Source organism: Palaemon carinicauda, chromosome 10 (assembly GCF_036898095.1).
Source record: "Palaemon carinicauda isolate YSFRI2023 chromosome 10, ASM3689809v2, whole genome shotgun sequence".
NCBI lineage: Eukaryota > Metazoa > Arthropoda > Malacostraca > Decapoda > Palaemonidae > Palaemon > Palaemon carinicauda.
Window position 1 is genome coordinate 130668799 of NC_090734.1, and position 21565 is coordinate 130690363.

The window sequence follows — 21565 nt, forward strand, 5'->3', positions numbered from 1 at the left end:
TGTATATGATTTTGCGTATTTTTGTATAATTATCATAAATGTAAATAATAAAAAGAATTAGAAACTGGTAATAACTAGACGTAAATTACGCCCAATTGTGCAGAGGAGAGTTTAAATATCCAGACGTAGAATGTATACTATAGCGCTCAAAGGGTTATGAATACAGTTGTCAGTTTTCATTATAATGAATATATACATGGTTTAACTATTGATTTTGTTTTCATAATTACTTAATAAACCATAAAGTTTTAACTGTGATAAATAGCAGTCTGTTACAGAAAGACATTTGATAAATCTATTGTATTCAGTTTTGATACTTTGATGAGGTTTATATACTTGGAATAGATGTTTGTGGGGATGGGAATGTCGTTGTCATAGAATTTAGCTGCTGGGCTAATCAGTTGAGGTGAACAATTATGCTCTATGAATATTTTTCTCTTATAGATAACTAAAATATGTATCACTTGACATATGATTGAATTTTTTTCCATTAAAAAAATACATGCAGTAGAAAAAGGAAATTTGAACATAGGTACATTAGATGAATGTCATAATGTCTTGATAGAATAAATGAAAACAATAATTAATAAGAATACCAAGGACTGTAAGTACGTTTTCCAGCTAAGATTTAATCAATTACATATGTCATTATTGTACTGAACCATTCACTTTGGTGAAAAGCTATTTCATGGCATTGTAGGTTTAACACTTCTTATAATGATTTCAAGTTTTGATTATCAAATTTTCTAACCAGTTACATAGATGGCGCTGAGTATATTATAGTATAATTCTCGTCACATGTCGAAAGGACAAAAATCATTAAATCGAAAGGAATGTTTGAGAACATTTTTGTTAAAACAAGTTTTGTCATTCTGTTGTGAGAATTATTCATCAGAAACACCTGAACATTGTTTAGAATAGCAGTTGCTGAAAAGGACCTATGAAATGTAATATGTGAGCATGCTTGTAAAGATGCCGTAGAGCAAAGATAAGGACATTAACATTCAATTTCTAACTCCTTTAGTCTCCAAGATCAAAATATCCAGCCCATTGCTGGTGATGGAAATAGTTGTGTACATTTTTCAAGAAAGTGTAAGGCAACGAGACTCATATTATGCATGTTCTGAGCTATCTTAGGGGGCTGATCAAGTTCTTTTATTTTTATTGTGAGTTTTATTGCTGTGTATGGTGACTGAATAAAATTTTATTAGTTGTTAATTTTTATAAGCTCATTTTGTATAAGGAAAGTGTTGCACATGGAAGAAAACTTTATTTTGCAGGGCATTAATGATAGATTTAACACAAACCAGCAGTAGAACCAGCATTTCAGGGAACAGTACAGTATTTATAATTTTAGGATACTACTGTAGTCTGCTGTTTGTATGATTGGTTAGAAATAGGTTGACTCTCAATACCAGCTAGGAATAGATAAACTTGTATGTTTAAATGAAATAGAAATTTCCTGTTGCGTTTGATAACTTGACATTTGTAAAATGTTAAAGGAATTCATTGTAAGAAAGACATAGTGACACTATTAATGAGAGGAGAGGAATGGAGAGAAAGAAGCACTATTAGGTTATACATATAATTTTATGTAACCATCAATCAAAATCAGGTCTTGGTAGGTCTGAATCAGAACTGATACTCGATTTAGATTTTGACAAGATTTCCATCGTGAATGATAGGCTTTGAGCAACGTACCTCTCAGGTGTATATGTTGGTGAATGACCTCCCCAGTCCTAATCCCGGTGCCAGGCCGTATAGCTCTAATTTTATAAATTCAATCTTAAATGTACAGTAGGATAAGTAAACTGTGTGAATAGTACACAATGCATTGTTTGCTTGCGTAAATTTATATGTTTTTCATTTGCTAGAAGTTTCCCTTTACAGATGCTGGTTCCAAATTGTAAAATACACAAATATATATATATGTGTATATATATATATATATATATATATATATATATATATATATATATATATATATATATATATATTTATATATATGTATATATATATGTATATATATATGTATATGTATATATATATGTATATGTATATATATATATAATATATATATATGTATATATATATATATATATTTATATATATATATATATGTATATATATATATATGTATATATATATATGTATATATATATATATATATATATATATATATATATATATATATATATATATATATATATATATATATATATATATATATAGTATATATATATATGTATATATATATATATATATATATGTATATATATATATATATATATATATACATATATATATATATATATATATATATATATATATATATATGTATATAATCTAATATGAATGCAAATGGTAGACTGTGCAGGGAATCTGAATTTGGCTTTGCTGTAGGTGTATAAAACACCGAACATTGTTGTTTATCCAAGATTCAGCAATTAAAAGATCAATATGGCAAGGATTGTCGTGCTATATTTCTCTCTGGCGTTATTCTGCTGTCAAGGGAAATGTCTTAATTCACAAGATTCATATGTATATACAGCATATATTTATCTATATATTTATTTATTTATTTATTGTCCACGATATATTGCATTAAATTATTTGACATATGGTACTATTCACATGGTTATATTTATTAATCATTATCGTAATTATTGAGAAGATTATTAGTTAGGTTACATAGAAGAGGATGTATAATATAATATCATTCAAGGAGGTAGGAATATAAATTGCTTCGAGAAAATAAATATATATTTTGATGAAGCAGCCTATCTCTCGTATGGCAAAATAAACAAATGATGATAATATCTAGTTCCTAGTATAACCGTCCATAGATAAAGCATGTCTTCTTTATGTACAATAGTGAATTGTGATAGAAGGAAACGAGTGAGCAAGACGAGTTGTTTCAAGTAGCATGTTTAGTACGTAAACATCTCGCCAGTTACAGTACGCATGGTGAATTAAAATCGACGTGTGCTTGGCAATGGTCACACAGTAATGATATGCTATAGTCCATTTCTTTAAGCCTGGCAGATTTGCACCGACTCGCAACGGTGCCCTTTTAGCTAGGAAAAGTTTCCTGATCGCTGATTGGTTAGAATTATCTTGCCCAACCAATCAGCGATCAGGACACTTTTCCGAGCTAAAAGGGCACCGCTGCGAGTCGGTGCAAATATGCCTGGCTAAAAGAAATGGACTATAGATAGCTAGGATCTGCATGAATTCCACCTTAATTTATGGCTAGAAACAGAAAGCTGCCTTTTATAGTGAAACACGGATAGAAAAACTCTTTGATTTCAGTTCTCTCTGGAGTCGCAAGCCTAGTGAATAGCTGCTTAGTTCTGAAACATATTTCATATTCTCTTTTGTATATTCAGTCTATGATATTTTATATCTATTCATATATATATATATATTTGTCATTCTTCTTTTATATGGATACTTCAGTGAAACCTCAATAATTGATCATAATCATTTGCTTCTTAAGTTAATAAGTTTTTAATTCTTGTCAGTTGTGGTCGTCATTATTAGAATAATTTAATACTTGCATTTTGTCTTTGCAATCTCAATTGATTCAAGTCATAACATAGTTTTATACAAGTACATTTACATGATGACAGGAATTTCTTTGTCATTATAAAATTAATTTAAAAATTATCATTGTTGCACAACATAGTAAGCTTGAGCCATTTTGACCTACTTCAGCATTCACTTGTTAAGCCTTTCCTTGCCAATCAAAGCTTGTGAATCTGTATAGGAGGTATATTAAATTTCTATAGATTTACTTGTTTATTGAAAATCAATGAATCTTTAGTTGAAATGTTAAAAAAATTAAGATTTTATTTTTCAAAATATGATGATGATTATATATCATAATACAATTTAGTAAATTGTACATAATACGCTGAAATTATTGAGGTTTTACTGTTTGATTTTAATAATAGTTCTACATTTTACTTGCCCTTTACCCATTTCTAGTAGTTTTCATTTATTTAATGACATATTTTCAAGGTTATGCTGAATATATTATTGATGTATACTTCTATATTTCTTTTTAACATTTTTAATGTTGTCTCATTTCTGTTTTCTCATAAAACAGTAACATTTACACTTTGCCTTGCCTGCTGTATTTACCGTAAAATTGCCTTTTTATTGATGTACAGTAACACAAAATCATAACATGAAAGATTTCAATATTGATGAATTCATGAAAAGCAAAAAGAATATAAAAAGATAAAAATGATTTTGATACAGTATGATATTGACATACAAAATGCATTTCACATATATTTATAATTTGAAGGAATAATAGACTATCTTGAAAGTCATGGATCGTAATAATGCCACGTGTTTCATTCCCCTTTGCTGAAGACTCTTTTGGGTATTACAGCCGACGGAGGGATGCGTTGTGGCGACGACGGGTCGATGGTGCATCAGTTACAGAAAGCAATGGACTTGGAGGAAACTGACAAAGACACTCTTCATCTTCTTGTCTTCCTGTTCATGCAGTTCCTTTCCCAGCCTTTACATGTAAGTAACGCAGTCAATCTTCTTATTTTGCCTTAAAAAATATAGGACTCTGACAAAGACACTGTTCATCTTCTTGTCTTCCTGTTCATGCAGTTCCTTTCCCAGGCTTTACATGTAAATAACGCAGTCAATCTAATTATTTTGCCTTTTCGTTTTTAAACAAAGTTCCAATACTGAAGATACTGTAATTGCTTCTTTTTGCTAAGTACAGGTATGTCAAATTAGTGCTTCCATTGAAGTCAGGGTGCTTTGTGTTTGACAGTATAGATAAAAAAGATCAGAAAATTAATGAAAGGGAAAATGACTCGTACTGTAATTTTAGTTGAAGTTTTGAACCAAATATTTTTCTATCTTATGCTTTGAAATTTATATATCTTAAATCTCACAAATATTGCATTTTTATTCTTGTCAGAAAAAGGGACAAACTCTTTTTAGAAAATTTAATCTTCCTATGATGTTCTTTTCACCTGGATATTGTCACACAGTATTTCATCTAGGAGGAGGATGGCAACATGACCATGTATTTTCTGTTTTGGAAGCAATCACTATTTTAATATTTCAGAACATTTATATGAATATTCATAAGGACATTATTGTCATATACAGTATATGGTTGCAATGTGATAGCATTTGCTGTCTTCATCTGTTTGCTTATTTTTAGAATGTATTGTTTTACATACCGTGATCTATTTCATATATCTTATCTATGGTCTTAAAATTAGGCGGCTTTGTAACTTGAGTCTTATGTTTATGTTTTGTCCAACTACAGGCTGATGGAACAAATGAAGGAAAATTAACTGGGAACCACAATATGACTTTGGTTCTTCGTCACCTGTCTGTACTTATGGGTTTCAGCCCGACAGAGCATTGTTTTTCCGTCTCCCCGTCTCGGCTACGGTAGGTGTTTTTCTTCACTTTTAGTTATTCAATTGAATATGTGCTCAAAATTTTTTCAACTTTGGTGGACATTGAATTTAGATACAGCATTTAGCTAGTTCTGTTAATATTTAGTTGTGTCTGATTTGCTAATTAGGTAAATAAACCACATTTGTATGTAACAGCAATTTGCTTAATACTGTATGTATTCACTGTAGCACACATAGGTGATCTGTATGCCTGGAAAACAAATTCTATGCGGACAACTAAAAAATAGATACTGAAGACCTAAGAAGAGATGAAAAAACCCTAGTGCATATCATTAAATTGGTTTGGTAATTTGTAAAGATAATTAAATTTTGTAGGATATGAAGGGAATCTTGATACATTCCAGATGCATCATTTGATTTAGGATCTTTTGGTACACAAACATTAGATATACATACATACATACATATACCAAGGCACTTCCCCCAATTTTAGGGGGGTAGCCGACATCAACAAATGAAACAAAACATAAAAGGGGACCTCTACTTTCTACGTTCCTCCCAGCCTAACAAGGGACTCCACCGAGTTCAGCTGGTACTGCTAGGGTGCCACAGCCCACCCTCCCACATTATCCACCACAGATGAAGCTTCATAATGCTGAGTCCCCTACTGCTGCTACAGTGTTATTTTGTATTATGTAGTGGATTAATGTTTAAGCATTATTTAATTTTACTGGAAATTTTATGAACTAAACACTGATAGATTTTGATCATCTCTGAATTTCAGATCATCTCCAGTGTTCAATGCTTTCTTGTCAAATTTGCCCCATGTCCTGGACCATAACTTTGGCATGGGAACTGCACTCTTGCCTACTTGTCTACCAGTTCTTCAGTTTTGTGCAGCGCCACACAGGGTGGTTGATCTTCGTTACCCAGCTTTCAGTTTATGGTGCTTACAGCCCCATGCAAGAAGATGCTGGCTAAGTTCTGTCTTGACTTTTTTGTATAAAGTAAGTTCAAAATATTTTTTGAGGGCTTCATACCATTTTGAAAGTGGAGTTGAGATTTCAGTAGGATTTTTGTACTCATAAAGAATTATAGGGAAAATTTGAAGAGCTACTTTATTTTGATTTTGCGTTTAAATAAATTTTCTCATTAATGGCTACTAGACGTCACAAAGAAGGCATGCTTCACAAGCTTTAAAATTTATGGAAGTACTGTAATATTTAATTCTTATGGTTGGACATCATTTTATAGAAATGGGACAGCTTCATTATAATATGCATGAGTGACGTAGCCTTTTAAACCATTTATTTGTGAATCTTATGCCCCGTAAAATAAAAGTAACAAGTTATTATTAGAATTAAGCAATGCCTATTATATAATACAAAGAATCTTTCCAACAGTATGGCTACAGTCAACACCCATTATCAGGACAAGCATTATCTCTGGTACGGATTGTCTTGAACACCATAGATAATCATTTTCACCGCTGCAAAAAAATAGATGATCCTACGTTGTGTGCTGCTAGTTCAGCATACTCCCGGGGTAAGCTGAATTAACATAGTGAAATAGTCAATGATGCATTGGCAGAAATTTGTAACAATTTTTTTTTTGTAAGTTAAACTGTAAGAATTCAAGGCTTATAGAAATCATGAAATGCATTTATCTCATTAGAATATCATTACCAGTATGTGAAATTTTCATTCTTTTCTTAACCACTGAAGGCTTGTATATCTATTTTATATGTACACAGTATATAGATTGGTAAATTCTATACAGGTGGTGCATACATGTATGTGTATAAATATATAAAAGAAATTACTTTATCAGGTCAGCCCCAAAAGATTTAAGAATATCGATTCATTTATCAAGTTGAACTGGTAATAATAATGATAACAGCCTTGTTATGCTTTTACCTTGTGCTGTTGTTGGGAAGTTAGTTTTTAAAAAAAAATGGACAGTATGTTTTACAGCTTTTTAAATTTTAAACATTACACTTACCCGGCAGTTATATATATAGCTTACGTCCCTGACGTCGGGGACGTAAGCTATATATATAACTACCGCGTAAGTATGTTCAAAAATTTATTTTATAATGAAAATACCATTTTTAAACATAAGACTTACCCGGTAGTTATATATATAGCTTCCTCGACGTCAAGGACGTAAGCTATATATATAACTACCGGGTAAGTATGTTCAAAAATTTATTTTATAATGAAAATACCATTTTTCTAGAAGTGAGCCAAGGTTCCTTAGGGGGAAATGAGGGAGACCACCAGGGGGAATCCCCGCCACTTTCCCCCAATGTGTTTCCTGGTACTGGTCGAGCAACAGCGGTCAAAGGAGTTGCGCCAGAGACCAGACCCCAGTACCATGATCAAAAGGCTACGTATGTCCCACCAGTCCAAGAAAGGGGGTGAGTTAACAAACTGTACGTGTTGTGTAATAATATTCAAGATCTTTGTTGCTTCCCTCTGGAATGGTAAGTACCAGATGGTGAATGGTAAATAATAGGCCAAAATTAGTAATGGATTACAGGTAAAGGTTTTTGAATTGGAAAAGTCTGAGATACAGTCAGCAATATACTGAGTGGGGATACCTTAACCCTTTTACCCCCGGGGTATTTGGAAATTTCCAACCCTTAACCCCCAGGGAGTTATTTTTTTCCCAGCACATTTTGCAGTATATTTTTTTTAAATTGCTCTAACAGCCTTAATTTTTGTCATAGAGAGGTCAGGGTGGTCTCATTCTCTTGGAAAATGCCTGAATTTTCTCAAAAAATTATAAAAAATATGAAAAAAAAATTTTTATAGCATTTTTTTGCAAGGACGTAGTGGTACGTCCATGGGCGTAAAGGGATGGCTTTTGTGAAACGTACCAGTACGTCCTTTGGGGGTAAAAGGGTTAATGGATTAAAGTTTTTTGAACTGGAAAAGTCTGAGATACATTCAGCAATATACTGAGTGGGGATACCTTAATGTGGTGAAATGGTTTGCGTATCGCCGTGTTCAGCAAAGCTGTACTAGTCAGGGCCACCCTTACCAGTTTGTTTTGGTGTGAGTGATCAGACTGGAATCTCCCACCATCACCAATCCACACTGGCCAAACTCCAGACAAGAATTAACATGTCTGAGGCCTTTGTCCTGCAGTGGAATAGAAATGGCTGCATTTGTTGTAGTTGTATGTAGCACTGTGCCTAAGTTACATAACCTGAGATAAAGAGTTCACCTGCTCCTCTGCTTTGGTCATGACGGGTGTGAAAGGAAAAATATTGAATATTGAAAGCACTTTTACCTATCCAGTTGAACTATAGGAAATTTAGCTCTAAGAGTGTAACTGAGATTAGAAGATACTCTTGAATTAAAAAACGATGTTACTTCCAGATATATTTAAAAAAAATGGGGAAAAAAATACTTCTGGTTATTTTTCTCTTTCTTGTTTACAGTACCCTCTATTGTAATAGATTTCATATTACAGTATACTTGTGTATTACAAAAGGTTTGAGAATGTTACAGATTTTAACTCCCCTTTTTCATGTCTATGGTTTGGATCTGTGTAACAGATATGTGTTTTTAGTGATGTTTCATTAGGTCTTTTAAATCATCATTTTGTTTTATGTCATAATGAAAACTACAAATGATGTGTACTGTAGTTTCTCCAAAATATAATACAGGACATATTTTTATTTTATATTTTATGAGAAAAAATATGCTAAAAAACTATTTGAATATCAACATGGTTTTGGTGCTGGTGCAGACTGAGACATTTATTCGTCTTGTACAACTGCTCTGTTTATGACATCAGGCAGGGAATAGTGAAGTTAAATTCTGATAATGATACATAGGAATAAAAGAAAAGAAGTTTTTATCATTATAAATACATGTATTATTTTACCCCCAATGGACGTACTGGTACGTCTCACAAAACTCATCCCTTTACCTCCATGGACGTACTTGTACGTCCTTGCAAAAAACTGCTATTTACAATTTTTTTTTTGCATAGTTTTGATAACTTTATGAGAAACTTCAAGCATATTCCAAAAGAATAAGACCAACCTGACTTCTCTATGATGAAAATTAAGGCTGTTAGAGCAATTTAAAAAATATACATTGCCAAATGTGCTTGAAAAAAAAATTGCCTTGGGGTTAAGGGTTGGAAAGTTCCAAATAGCCTGGGGGTAAAAGGGTTAATAAAGAAGTCCTCTCCTGTGACTAGTAGATTTCATTTGCTTATTTGTCTGTATAGGTAAAAAAATAGACGGTTGTGTCTGAGATTGAAAGGATTGCAAGATTTAGATATTGAAAACCTTATCAACAAATGCGGTTCAAATTTTACATAAGTCTTTTTGCTATTATATCCACAAAAATGGAAATATAGTACAGTAGGGGTACTATCATCTTATAGAGGAATACATGTTAGGACTGGGCACTGATAATTTCTTTAGAATATTTTTTCTTCATCTTAAAGCCATTTGTAATGATAATAGAAAGAGTTTTCATGTATATAAAGTGATAAGTAAGAAAGAGAAATGTTTATATCTATAATAAATGATAAAAATGTATGATTTAACAGCCAAATGATTAACGAGACTTTAGTTATTTATTTGCTTAATAACTTTTTTTTCCATATGTTACACTTTCCAGTTGAACTGTCGCTAAGCATCATGGATTGCATTCATTTTTCAAAAAATTTAATTTGTTTTCAACATAGCATTTTAATTTTAAACTTATTTTTTTTTCTTTAAGAAAGCTTTCTGTGGTAATAAGAATTTAATTTTTTTTTTGCAGAAGTGTTGTAGTATATGAAACCATGAAACAAAATGAAGAGCGTAAAGCTAAAAAGAATAATGATCCAAGGTAAGAAATTTAATGGTGAGCAAAATGCTGTTTGGAAATTTTCCTGATTTGCTTATTCATTGTCGTGTTGATACTGTACCTATTGTTACCTCTGTCAACCAAGTTGGAAGGAGGTTATGTTATACCCCTGTTTGTGTATGTTAGTGAACACCTTCCTGCTCACAATTTTAATCCTAGAGTAATGAAACTTACTGGGATTAACTGTTATGTAAAAAGCTGGTAATAGTTAAATTTTGGAAGGTTAAGGTCAAGGTCAAGTAAAATGTCCAATTCACGTAAACAGAGACTTCCAACTTGGTTTATATTTAAGCGTATGAAATTCCAGGTCAATTAATACATGTCAAGGTCGAAGGTCAAGGTCAAGTCGAAGATCAAGGTCAAGTCCATGGTCAAGGTCAAGTAAAAGGTCAAATTCTGGTCATCAACCATACAGCCACAATTTTAATTGTAAAGTAATGAAACTTGCAGGGATTTTAAGCTGTAATGTAAAGAGCTGCTAATGATTAAATTTTGGAAGATCAAAGGTCAAGGTCGAGCAAAACATCCATATCGTAATCAGACATAAGTTTGGACATCCTTGTCACAGAGACTTCAAACTTGATTCATATTTGAGTGTATGAAAATCCATGCCAATTAATACATGTTAAGGTCAAAGGTCAAGGTCTAGCAAAAAAAATTGAAAAATATGCTGCCGCAGTGGAGGTCTGCGCTCAACTGAGTGCCCCTCCAGTTATCTACGGATCCAAGCAGAATTCCAAGGAAAATGTTTTAAACCAGCAATACAATATGAATTGATGTTTATGCCAATCAGGCTTTGCAGACGGAGTATTGAAAAAAAAAGATGGAAGAAAACACTAATCATGAAATTCCTTGTCCACAGTGTGTATTTAGACTACTGTAGTTGATCATGAAAATATTTTACTACAGAAAATGCCATCTTTTAAAATTCCTTACAAGTAATATTTGTTTCCTTTGGAGACGCATCTTTTTTGAACAGGTTCTTATGTAATCTTTATCCTGAATTTTTGCAGAATTTTTTACCTTTTAAGGAGATATAGAAGAATTCTAATTGCATGTTTATATCACATGATTGACAGTTTTTAAATTAAGTTCACATTAGAGACTTACTTCAATTTTTAATTAAAAGAATTCATGAATTAAACGGCTTATGGGAGAACAAGAGAACGAATTTCGTGCATACTTTATCTTTTTTACTCTCTTTTGCTTAAGCACTTTGACAATGAGAAAAAGAAAACTTATCACTATTATGTGTCTGTACTGCTAACATGGAATTGAGCACTTTTCAGTTTGATATGCTCTATTAGAGTCCAGAGAAAATAAAATGTATTCTAACAACTTGAGTTATTAGTCACCTTAGGGCTACACAAAAGAGTATTTTTAGGCTATATTTCTGGGCTTGATAGAGGGTGGGGAGATGTACGGTTAGAGAGGGGGGATATTGATGAAGGAGAGATCTAATTGGTGAGGGATCTATGGTCGTGGTTCAATCACGCCCCAGTTTTCTATACCGACACTCAATGAGTGAGCGAGCTAGGTTTATTCCTGGCATTCCATGCATCTCTTTTTCTCTGGTATATTCAGCAGTAATTATGCCTTAGAAATGGTGCTAGAGGAGCATTTCACGGAGCGACACAGGTCGAGCCCAGAAATAGATTTTTCCTTCGTCAAAATCCCCTTATTAGTCACATTAGGGCTACACAAAAGAGTATTTTTAGGCTATATATCTTTGCTCTAGTTCAAAGAGTTTCTTACCAGAAGCACCGTAACCTCATCAAGTGTAATAAATGCTTCGTTGAGCTAGATGTCATGGCATGAAAGTCAGAGATGCTGAGTGGCCTCCCAGGCCCCAATTCCATGCATTCTATAAAATTTGGAGAAGGTGAAATTTTTGTGTACTGTAATAAATCTTGTATTACAGTACTGATGTTATCAATATGAATATATATGCATCGATACATATGCCAAACTATCTCTAGAGAATTGGATTTCTTTTATCTGTTACATTTGTTCATAGTTGTCATCCCACAGGTAAATCAGAATGGGTAATAAGAACAAATGCTGATGTTAGTTTTTGTAAGCTATGTATAATGGGAATCGGTCACTCAAAACACCTTCGTGTTAGGTGACGGTGGCGTGGTCCAAGTGTGGTTTCTAGGGTCTTTGTTACGGGCCGTAACAAAGACCCTAGAAACCACACTTTGATGAAGGAATTATCTAAATGGAAGACAGCCTGTGAATAGTGGTTTTCACACGCCCCTGATGTATACACGACACCCACGAGGTGCTCGCGCGAGGGTAGTAACCTCTGCATTCCATGCTTTTAATTTTCTCTGGTATATTTGGAAGATTTATATCAGAAAAAGTGGAAAGAAGGACTTTTTCACCGGGCGTCACAGGTCTCTCCCCAGAAATAGATTTTTCCTTCGTCAAAATCCCTTTTTTAGTTTTGTTTTTAGGTTGTCAACTTTTACCTAAAGAGTAAAATCTGCATCTTATAGATTAAACATGAAAACTTTTCTAATGATATTGTATGATATTTTAATAAGTATTCTTATTTGAATTCTCATATAATGTAATAGTTAATCCTCCACTTTTTCACGGACTTTACCTGTGATGCTTAATTTTGTTGTATAGTATTGTCAAAAAACATAACACGTGATTAAACTCAAAATATTTCAAATAACTTTTTCCTGCTGATGTTTAGCCTTGGCCCTGACTGCGATGATGCCGAACCAGAATTAGAAGCCATTCCAGAAAGTCCTAAAACAGATAGCCCAGTTTGCCAAGTGAGTATTAGATATATAGTACAGTACTGTGGTTCTTTCTCGGGATAAAAAGTTCTTGACATCTGCTATTAGTTTTGGCATGTTACACTTACTAACTCATTGATCCCTAAAGGTTATTTACTGTTTTTATGATTCAATTTTAGGACTTTTTTTCTTTTGTTAATAGTATTTATTTTAGAATGAGGATGATTTTTTTATGTTTGGGTGGTTATTTAATTTTGAAGGCGAGCCAGAAACACCTTTGTGTTGGGAAAGATAAAGTCTATTCTTTATTCAATGCATAATTATGTGACATATGTGTGTGAATAAAAGACTAAATCTCACAGATATTCATACTGCATACAGCCTTGAAGTAATGTATCTAGACTTGAAATCTTGTACTATAGAAATATAAAATTATAATCCTAGTTACAAAACAGTTCTAAAGTCGTGTTTTTACTATAATGTGTTTCTTTCCTTATGAAGCACAATAATCCAGTTGCATTCTGCTGTAACTGTGACTAATGCATGCCCTCCGGAAGTTGTCATTTTCATTAGTGTTGCAGATCATGTCACTAAATACTGCATTAGTACTTTCATATGTTGATTCTTATAGATTTGTACAGCATTTAAAATACCGATTTAAATTTGCTATAAGTCTGTCCTGTTAGGACTGTTTTGAAAGCACTTGAAGGACATTTGGCTTCCTTGAAAAAATACAGTTCATAGAAACCTTATTCTTTATTTTAAGAAACTGTATTGTTAAAAAAAAATGTTTGAAATAATGATTTAATATTTTTGTAATTATAAAATATTATTGATATATTTTTATAATTATCAGGAAGTAACTCTGTTACCAATTTTGCAGATACTATTATAATTTTAAAGTAAATTTACAGAAATTTTACTAAATCATTAAATTGAGCTTGCTAATATGCATGCATTGTACCACTGAACTATTTTGTTTGCCTATTATCGCTTGCCTCATTAGATCAATCGTCATAATCTTTCCTTTGAATTCAGGAACTTGGTGATCTTGAACCGTATGAGAATTTATTGATGGAAGAACAGGCAGTCATGCGAGTCGAGCATGACCATAGTTCCAAGGCTTTGGTATCGCTCACACCTTGCGCTGTGCCAAGTTCCACCCTATCTACAGCATCGGTCGTAGGTCCTCAGAAAATACGAGCACCGGCAGTAACGTCGGTCATGGCCTCCCAGATCCAAGCATTTGATGCGTCTTTCACGGTCAAGTAAGATGTTTTTATAGTTGTGTAAATAGACTTTATGAGATATGATTACATTGAGGGTAACGGAAAATGCTATTCCCAATACACAAATGTAAGCTATATCAGACGTATTGAGATTCTTATCTATTATCGACAATTGATTTTATGAGTAGACTAGAAATAGAGAATTTTAAATGGTAAAAATACTGTTTATAGAATAATTGGCCAATTGTAGAATTTCAAGAAATGAATAAAGTACTTTGAATATTCCTTAGTGAATGTCAGATTTGCCCACTTTGATTCATGTGATTTGGACAGAATTTCATTTTTTTAAATATTTAACTTAACCGGTGAATATATATAGCTGCAACTCTGTTGCTCGACAGACAAAAAAACAGTAAAACTCGCCAGCGATCGCTATACAGGTTGCGGGTGTGCCCACCAGCGCCAACTGTCGGCCAGATACCATACTCGATGTAAACAAAGACTCAATTTCTTCTCTGTCGACGTGTCGACAAGACGTACTTTACTCGCTGTTGAAACCTGGAGTTTTTCCCATCATATTTGGTGAAGTACTTTAATTTGGTTATGAGCTTTCGCAGTACAGGGTTTTTCTTCAAATAAATCCTTGAACTCTTTTTTTGTATCGGATTCATTGTTGATGACTTAGATCGTTTTTTTGAATTTTCCCTTGACCAATTCAAAATGGCTGACCTTTCACAAGTTCCCAAGTTTAGAAAATGCAATGCTAGGGACTGTCATAGAAGTCTTCCAAAGGCTTCTCTCGACCCTCACACTGTTTGTTCCAATTGTCGGGGTAAAACCTGTCAATTGGAAGATCGGTGTGAGGAATGCGTGGGCCTTTCGGAATTCGATTTTATCGAATTTGAGAAGTATACACGCAGACTAGAGAGAGATAGGGTAAGGAGAAGTTCTTCTAGGTCGGTAGATTTTTCCTCTCCTCATGCCCCTCAACCTAATCCTTCCCCTGTAGTGGTTGTTCCTAACCCCCCTCCTAGCACTCAGGAACCATCGATGGCTGACATGATGCGTGCTATTCATGCCTTGGGGGAGAGAGTTGAGTCCCTCGCAAGTGACCGCAATCAACTCATGGCAGATGTTAAGGAACTAAAGTGCCAAAGTGCCGCGGGAAGTGATAAAGTGCCTAGTGTTTCTCAAAGTGTTGTGAACAGTGTTGCGCTTGAGGGTTCGTCTGTTCGTGCCTGTCGTCCTCCTAGTCCGGGACCTCTTGCAAGCTCCCAAGCCCAGGGGAGAAGCAATGTCGTACGACGCATGGGTTCGAGAGGCCTTGATCAGCGAACAGACGTTCCCTCTATGGTATCAGGCGTATCTCCCCAAGATCGCCCCTACCAACGTAAGACGAGAGAGCCCGTTTTTACCTCGTCGTCCGAAGGTATTTCTCGTAAGAAACTTTGGACCAAGGTCTCACGACCTTTGAAGCGTAAGTCGGTCCCTTCAGGACAAGTCCAACGTCCTGGTTGTAGCCACTGGGTCAGTTCGGACTCGTTGCCGTCATCTGATGACTGCTCGCCGCCTAAGAGAGGCAAAGCGGTACCGCCTCAGTCGCTCACCCCGTCTGTTGCCGCACCTGCTGCCGTAGACCCTAAATGGGTATTGCTACAGGACATGCAGTCCAAGCTTGCGTCCTTGATGGAGGACTTCAATGCGGAGAAGGTTGCTGCTGAACCTTCTGGCCAACAACCATCCAAGCGGTCTGTTGTGCGTCCTGTTGACGCTGAGGTAACTTTCTCGCGTCTACCAGTTGAGGTTGTACCCCCACCGATGCGACCCAGTGTGGTTTGCCAGCCGCACGTTGACGTTAGGCGACGCACGGAGGTGGTTGTTGACGTTCAGGACGTTCAACAACCATCAGAGGTGACTTGTTTTGACGCGGTGCGTCAACCTCCGCAACCCGGTATGGTGTTGACTGCACAACCCAGACGGTCTAAACAGTCTCGGGTGGACGCTGTGCGTCCTCGCGCACCCATGGTTGTTGACAGTTCACTGACTGTGCAGCAGTTCCATGACGTTGCGTCCGGATCCGTCACGCATGCACCAGTGCGACCGGACTCGGCGAGCCAAACGTTGCCCACTCCGTTGCCGTTTCCTCATCAGTTTTCGGATGAGGAACTATCAGATGAGGACGTTGCTGAACCGCAAGAGGATCAACCTTCAGACCTTGACGAACCTAAGGCAACTCAACCATCATTGGACTTTAGAAAAGTCATGGCTGTATTTAAGGAGTTGTTCCCTGACCACTTTGTTTCTGTGGCTCCTCGTTCGCCGCCGTCAGAGTTTGTGTTAGGCGTGCCTGCTTCCACACCTGCCTTTACTAGACTCGTTCTCTCTCGTTCATCCAAGAGAGCTTTGCGGCTGTTGGGAGATTGGCTAGAAACTAAGAAGAGTTTAGGAAAGACAGCATTTGCCTTTCCCCCATCTAAACTCTCGTCTAGATCGAGCGTCTGGTATGCCACGGGAGAAGTTCTCGGCTTGGGAGTTCCTGCCTCTGCCCAGGGCGACTTCTCAAGTCTTGTAGACTCTCCCCGCCGCCTTGCCATGAGACGCTCGAAGATTTGTTGGTCACCATCGGACCTGGACCACCTTCTTAAAGGGATTTTTAGGGCTTTCGAAGTCTTTAACTTCTCCTAGACTGGTGCCTAGGAGCCCTGAGCAGGAAGATCTCTTCTGCAGATAAGGACGTTTCTTTGCTCATTATGTCCTGCATGGACAAGGCCGTCCGTGATGGGTCCTATGAGCTAGCCGCCTCATTCACGTCCGGAGTCCTGAAGAAGCGAGAGTCTCTATGTTCTTTCCTGTCAGCTGGAGTGACGCCATGCCAAAGATCCGAGCTTCTCTTTGCTCCCCTTTCCAAGTGCCTGTTTCCTGAAGTCTTGGTAAAGGAAATTGCCTTATCTTTAGTTCAGAAGGACACCCACGATCTAGTTGCGTCCTCGGCTCGCAAGGCTCCCCCTTTGCCTACATTGTCTGCTAGACCGAGGTTAGACACTCCAGCGTCTCGCTTTATTCCGCCCTTTCGTGGCAGAGCCTCCAGCAGAGGAGGTGCTCGTGCCGAAGGGAAGCGAGGGAAGAGGAAAGGATCCAAGTCCTCTAAGGGCAGAGTCTGACTGCCCGCAACTTCAGACAGCAGTAGGAGCCAGACTCAAGAACTTCTGGCAAGCCTGGGAGAAGAGAGGCGCAGATCTACAATCTGTGAAGTTGCTCAGAGAGGGGTACAAGATCCCTTTTGTACGCAAACCCCCTCTAGCGACGTCCCCCATCGATCTCTCTCCCAGGTACAGAGAGGAAGAAAAGAGACAAGCCCTGAAACTGGAAGTGTCTCTTTTGCTAGAGAAGGGAGCGGTGGTCAAAGTCTCGGACCTTCAATCACCGGGGTTTTACAACCGTCTCTTCCTAGTATCAAAGAAGACAGGAGGGTGGAGACCGGTGCTAGACGTCAGTGCTCTGAATGTCTTTGTCACAAAGACGAAGTTTTCCATGGAGACCACAAAGTCAGTCTTAGCAGCGGTCAGAAAGGAAGACTGGATGGTCTCGCTAGACCTAAGGGACGCCTACTTCCACATCCCCATTCACTCAGACTCCCAACCTTTTCTGAGATTCGTCTTCGAAGACGTGGTTTACCAGTTTCGGGCCCTGTGCTTTGGCCTAAGCACAGCTCCTCTCGTATTTACGAGGCTGATGAGGAATGTGGCCAAATTCCTCCACTTATCGGACATCCGAGCCTCCCTTTATTTGGACGACTGGCTTCTCAGAGCCTCTTCCAGTCGTCGCTGTCTGAAGGATCTCAAGTGGACTCTAGATCTGACCAAGGAATTGGGACTCCTAGTCAATTTGGAAAAGTCGCAGCTGGTCCCATCCCAAACTATTCTGTATTTAGGGATGGAGATTCCCAGTCAAGCTTTTCGGGCTTTTCCGTCGGCCCCCAGAATAGATCAAGCCCTGTTTTCCATCCAGAAGATGCTGAAGAAAGAACGCTGCTCAGTCAGGCTGTGGATGAGTCTGGTAGGGACGCTGTCATCCCTGGAACAATTTGTATCACTAGGAAGACTACACCTCCGTCCTCTGCAATTCCATCTGGCTTTCCACTGGAAAAAAGACAAGACGCTAGAGGCGGTCTCGATCCCGATTTCCGGAAAGATGAAGTCTTGTCTGACTTGGTGGAAGGACAATATCAACCTAAGAGAGGGTCTTCCCCTGGCTATTCAGTTACCCAACCACGTTCTCTTCTCGGACGCATCGGACTTGGGCTGGGGCGCGACGCTGGACAGTCGGGAATGCTCAGGTCTGTGGAACTCGAGTCAGAGGAGCATGCATATCAACTGCAAGGAGCTGTTGGCAGTTCATCTGGCCTTGAAAAGCTTCGAGTATCTCCTTCGAGGCAAAGTGGTGGAAGTAAACTCGGACAACACCACGGCCTTGGCGTACATCTCCAAACAAGGAGGTACCCACTCACTGACGTTGTACGAGATCGCAAGGGACCTGCTCATCTGGTCAAAAGATCGAGACATCTCCCTAGTAACGAGGTTCATCCAGGGCGACTTGAACGTCATAGCAGATTGTCTCAGTCGGAAAGGGCAAGTAATTCCAACCGAATGGACCCTCCACAAGGATGTGTGCAAGAGACTTTGGGCCACTTGGGGTCAACCAACCATAGATCTCTTTGCAACCTCGCTGACCAAGAGGCTTCCAATCTATTGCTCTCCAGTCCCGGACCCAGCAGCAATACATATAGATGCCTTCCTCCTAGATTGGTCACATCTGGATCTCTACGCATTCCCACCGTTCAAGATTGTCAACAAGGTACTGCAGAAGTTCGCCTCTCATGAAGGGACAAGGTTGACGTTAGTTGCTCCCCTCTGGCCCGCGAGAGAATGGTTCACCGAGGTACTTCGATGGTTAGTAGACGTTCCCAGAAGTCTGCCTCTAAGAGTAGACCTTCTACGTCAGCCGCACGTAAAGAAGGTACACCAAAGCCTCCACGCTCTTCGTCTGACTGCCTTCAGACTATCGAAAGACTCTCGAGAGCTAGAGGCTTTTCGAAGGAGGCAGCCAGTGCGATTGCTAGAGCAAGGAGAGTGTCTACCATTAGAGTCTACCAATCGAAGTGGGAAGTCTTCCGAGACTGGTGCAAGTCAGTTTATGTATCCTCGACCAGTACCTCTGTAGCCCAAATAGCTGATTTTCTCTTATACCTGAGAAAAGGACGATCCCTTTCAGCTCCCACTATCAAGGGCTACAGAAGCATGTTGGCATCGGTCTTCCGGCATAGAGGCTTAGATCTTTCCAACAATAAAGATCTGCAAGACCTCCTTAAGTCTTTTGAGACCACTAAGGAGCGTCGTTTGGCTACTCCTGGGTGGAATTTAGACGTGGTACTAAGATTCCTCATGTCAGACAGGTTTGAGCCTTTACAGTCAGCCTCCCTGAAAGATCTCACTCTTAAGACTCTTTTCCTGGTATGCTTAGCCTCGGCTAAAAGAGTCAGTGAGATTCATGCCTTCAGCAAGAACATCGGATTTTCGTCGGAAAAAGCTACTTGTTCGCTGCAACTTGGTTTTCTAGCCAAAAATGAGCTGCCTTCTCGGCCTTGGCCTAAATCTTTCGATATTCCCAGCTTATCGGAGATCGTAGGCAATGAACTAGAAAGAGTCTTATGCCCTGTTAGAGCTCTTAAGTTCTATTTAAAGCGTACTAAACCTTTACGAGGCCAATCTGAAGCTTTATGGTGTTCAGTTAAGAAACCATTCTTGCCTATGTCAAAGAATGCTTTGTCATACTTTATCAGATTGTTAATACGAGAAGCTCATTCACATCTGAGTGAGGAAGACCGAGCTTTGCTTAAGGTTAAGACGCACGAAGTTAGAGCTGTAGCAACTTCCGTGGCCTTTAAGCAAAATAGATCTCTGCAAAGTATAATGGATGCAACCTATTGGAGAAGCAAGTCAGTGTTCGCGTCATTTTACTTGAAAGATGTCCAGTCTCTTTACGAGAACTGCTACACACTGGGACCATTCGTAGCAGCGAGTGCAGTAGTGGGTGAGGGCTCAACCACTACAATTCCCTAATTCCATATCCTTTTAATCTGTCTCTTGAAATGTTTTTAATGTTGTTTTTTATGGGTTGTCCGGAAGGCTAAGAAGCCTTTCGCATCCTGGTTGATTTGGCGGGTGGTCAAAGTCATTTCTTGAGAGCACCCAGATTAGGGGTTTGATGAGGTCCTGTTGTATGGGTTGCAGCCCTTGATACTTCAGCTCCTAGGGGTCTGTCAGCATTCTAAGAGGATCGCGAGGCTCCGTAAGGAAGACGTACTTACAAGGCAGAGTAATCGTCTAAGTCGAATTCCTTACCAGGTACCTATTTATTTTGTTTTTGTTATATTGATAACTTCCAAAATGAAATAAAAACTCTTAGCTTATACGATGTAAACATATTTAACTGGTCTCTACCCACCACCCTGGGTGTGAATCAGCTATATATATTCACCGGCTAAGTTAAATATTTAAAAATGATATTTTAATTATAAAATAAATTTTTGAATATACTTACCCGGTGAATATATAAATTAAATGACCCTCCCTTCCTCCCCAATAGAGACGCAGTGGGATGAGAAGAAATTGAGTCTTTGTTTACATCGAGTATGGTATCTGGCCGACAGTTGGCGCTGGTGGGCACACCCGCAACCTGTATAGCGATCGCTGGCGAGTTTTACTGTTTTTTTGTCTGTCGAGCAACAGAGTTGCAGCTATATATATTCACCGGGTAAGTATATTAAAAAATCTATTTTATAATTAAAATATCATTTTTTTTAAAAAGGTATTTCAGAAGCTAGACATTTCTCTATTCATTGGGAGATGATGCTGATTTTGGAGTGTATAGTAGCCTTTCAAGTGCAACTAGGAGGCAGCTTTACCCTGATAGCATACTGTAGATAAGAATATATTGCCCAATTGAAAATATTACTTAGTCTGATTGTGTTAAGAATGCTTATTTTGGGATTCAGCTTTAGAAAGAAAAATCTATTGTTATTTTTCATATTGTGTTAGTTGAAACACATGTTATATCATCATCATCATCTCCTCCTATGCCTATTGACACAAAGGGCCTCGGTTAGATTTCCCCAGTCATCTCTATCTTGAGCTTTTAAATCAATACTTCTCCCTTCAAGATCTCCCACTTCACACTTCATAGTCTTCAGCCACGAAGGCCTGGGTCTTCCAACTCTTCTAGTGCCTTGTGGAGCCCAG

The 21565-nt window shown here is 37.5% G+C and overlaps 1 protein-coding gene across 10 annotated transcripts in view; it reads left to right on the plus strand.

Moving 5' to 3' along the window:
- unc79 (UNC-79 domain-containing protein) overlaps positions 1–21565 on the plus strand; it is a 184657-nt gene that overhangs the window by 109295 nt on the left and 53797 nt on the right. For all 10 annotated transcript variants that reach the window (XM_068381893.1, XM_068381896.1, XM_068381901.1 and 7 more), the window contains 8 exons: positions 4403–4542; positions 5312–5439; positions 6193–6415; positions 6812–6953; positions 7647–7827; positions 10199–10267; positions 12993–13074; positions 14077–14306. In XM_068381893.1, coding sequence (XP_068237994.1) covers positions 4403–4542; positions 5312–5439; positions 6193–6415; positions 6812–6953; positions 7647–7827; positions 10199–10267; positions 12993–13074; positions 14077–14306 — 1195 coding nt within the window. The remainder of the gene's footprint in view (positions 1–4402; positions 4543–5311; positions 5440–6192; positions 6416–6811; positions 6954–7646; positions 7828–10198; positions 10268–12992; positions 13075–14076; positions 14307–21565) is intronic.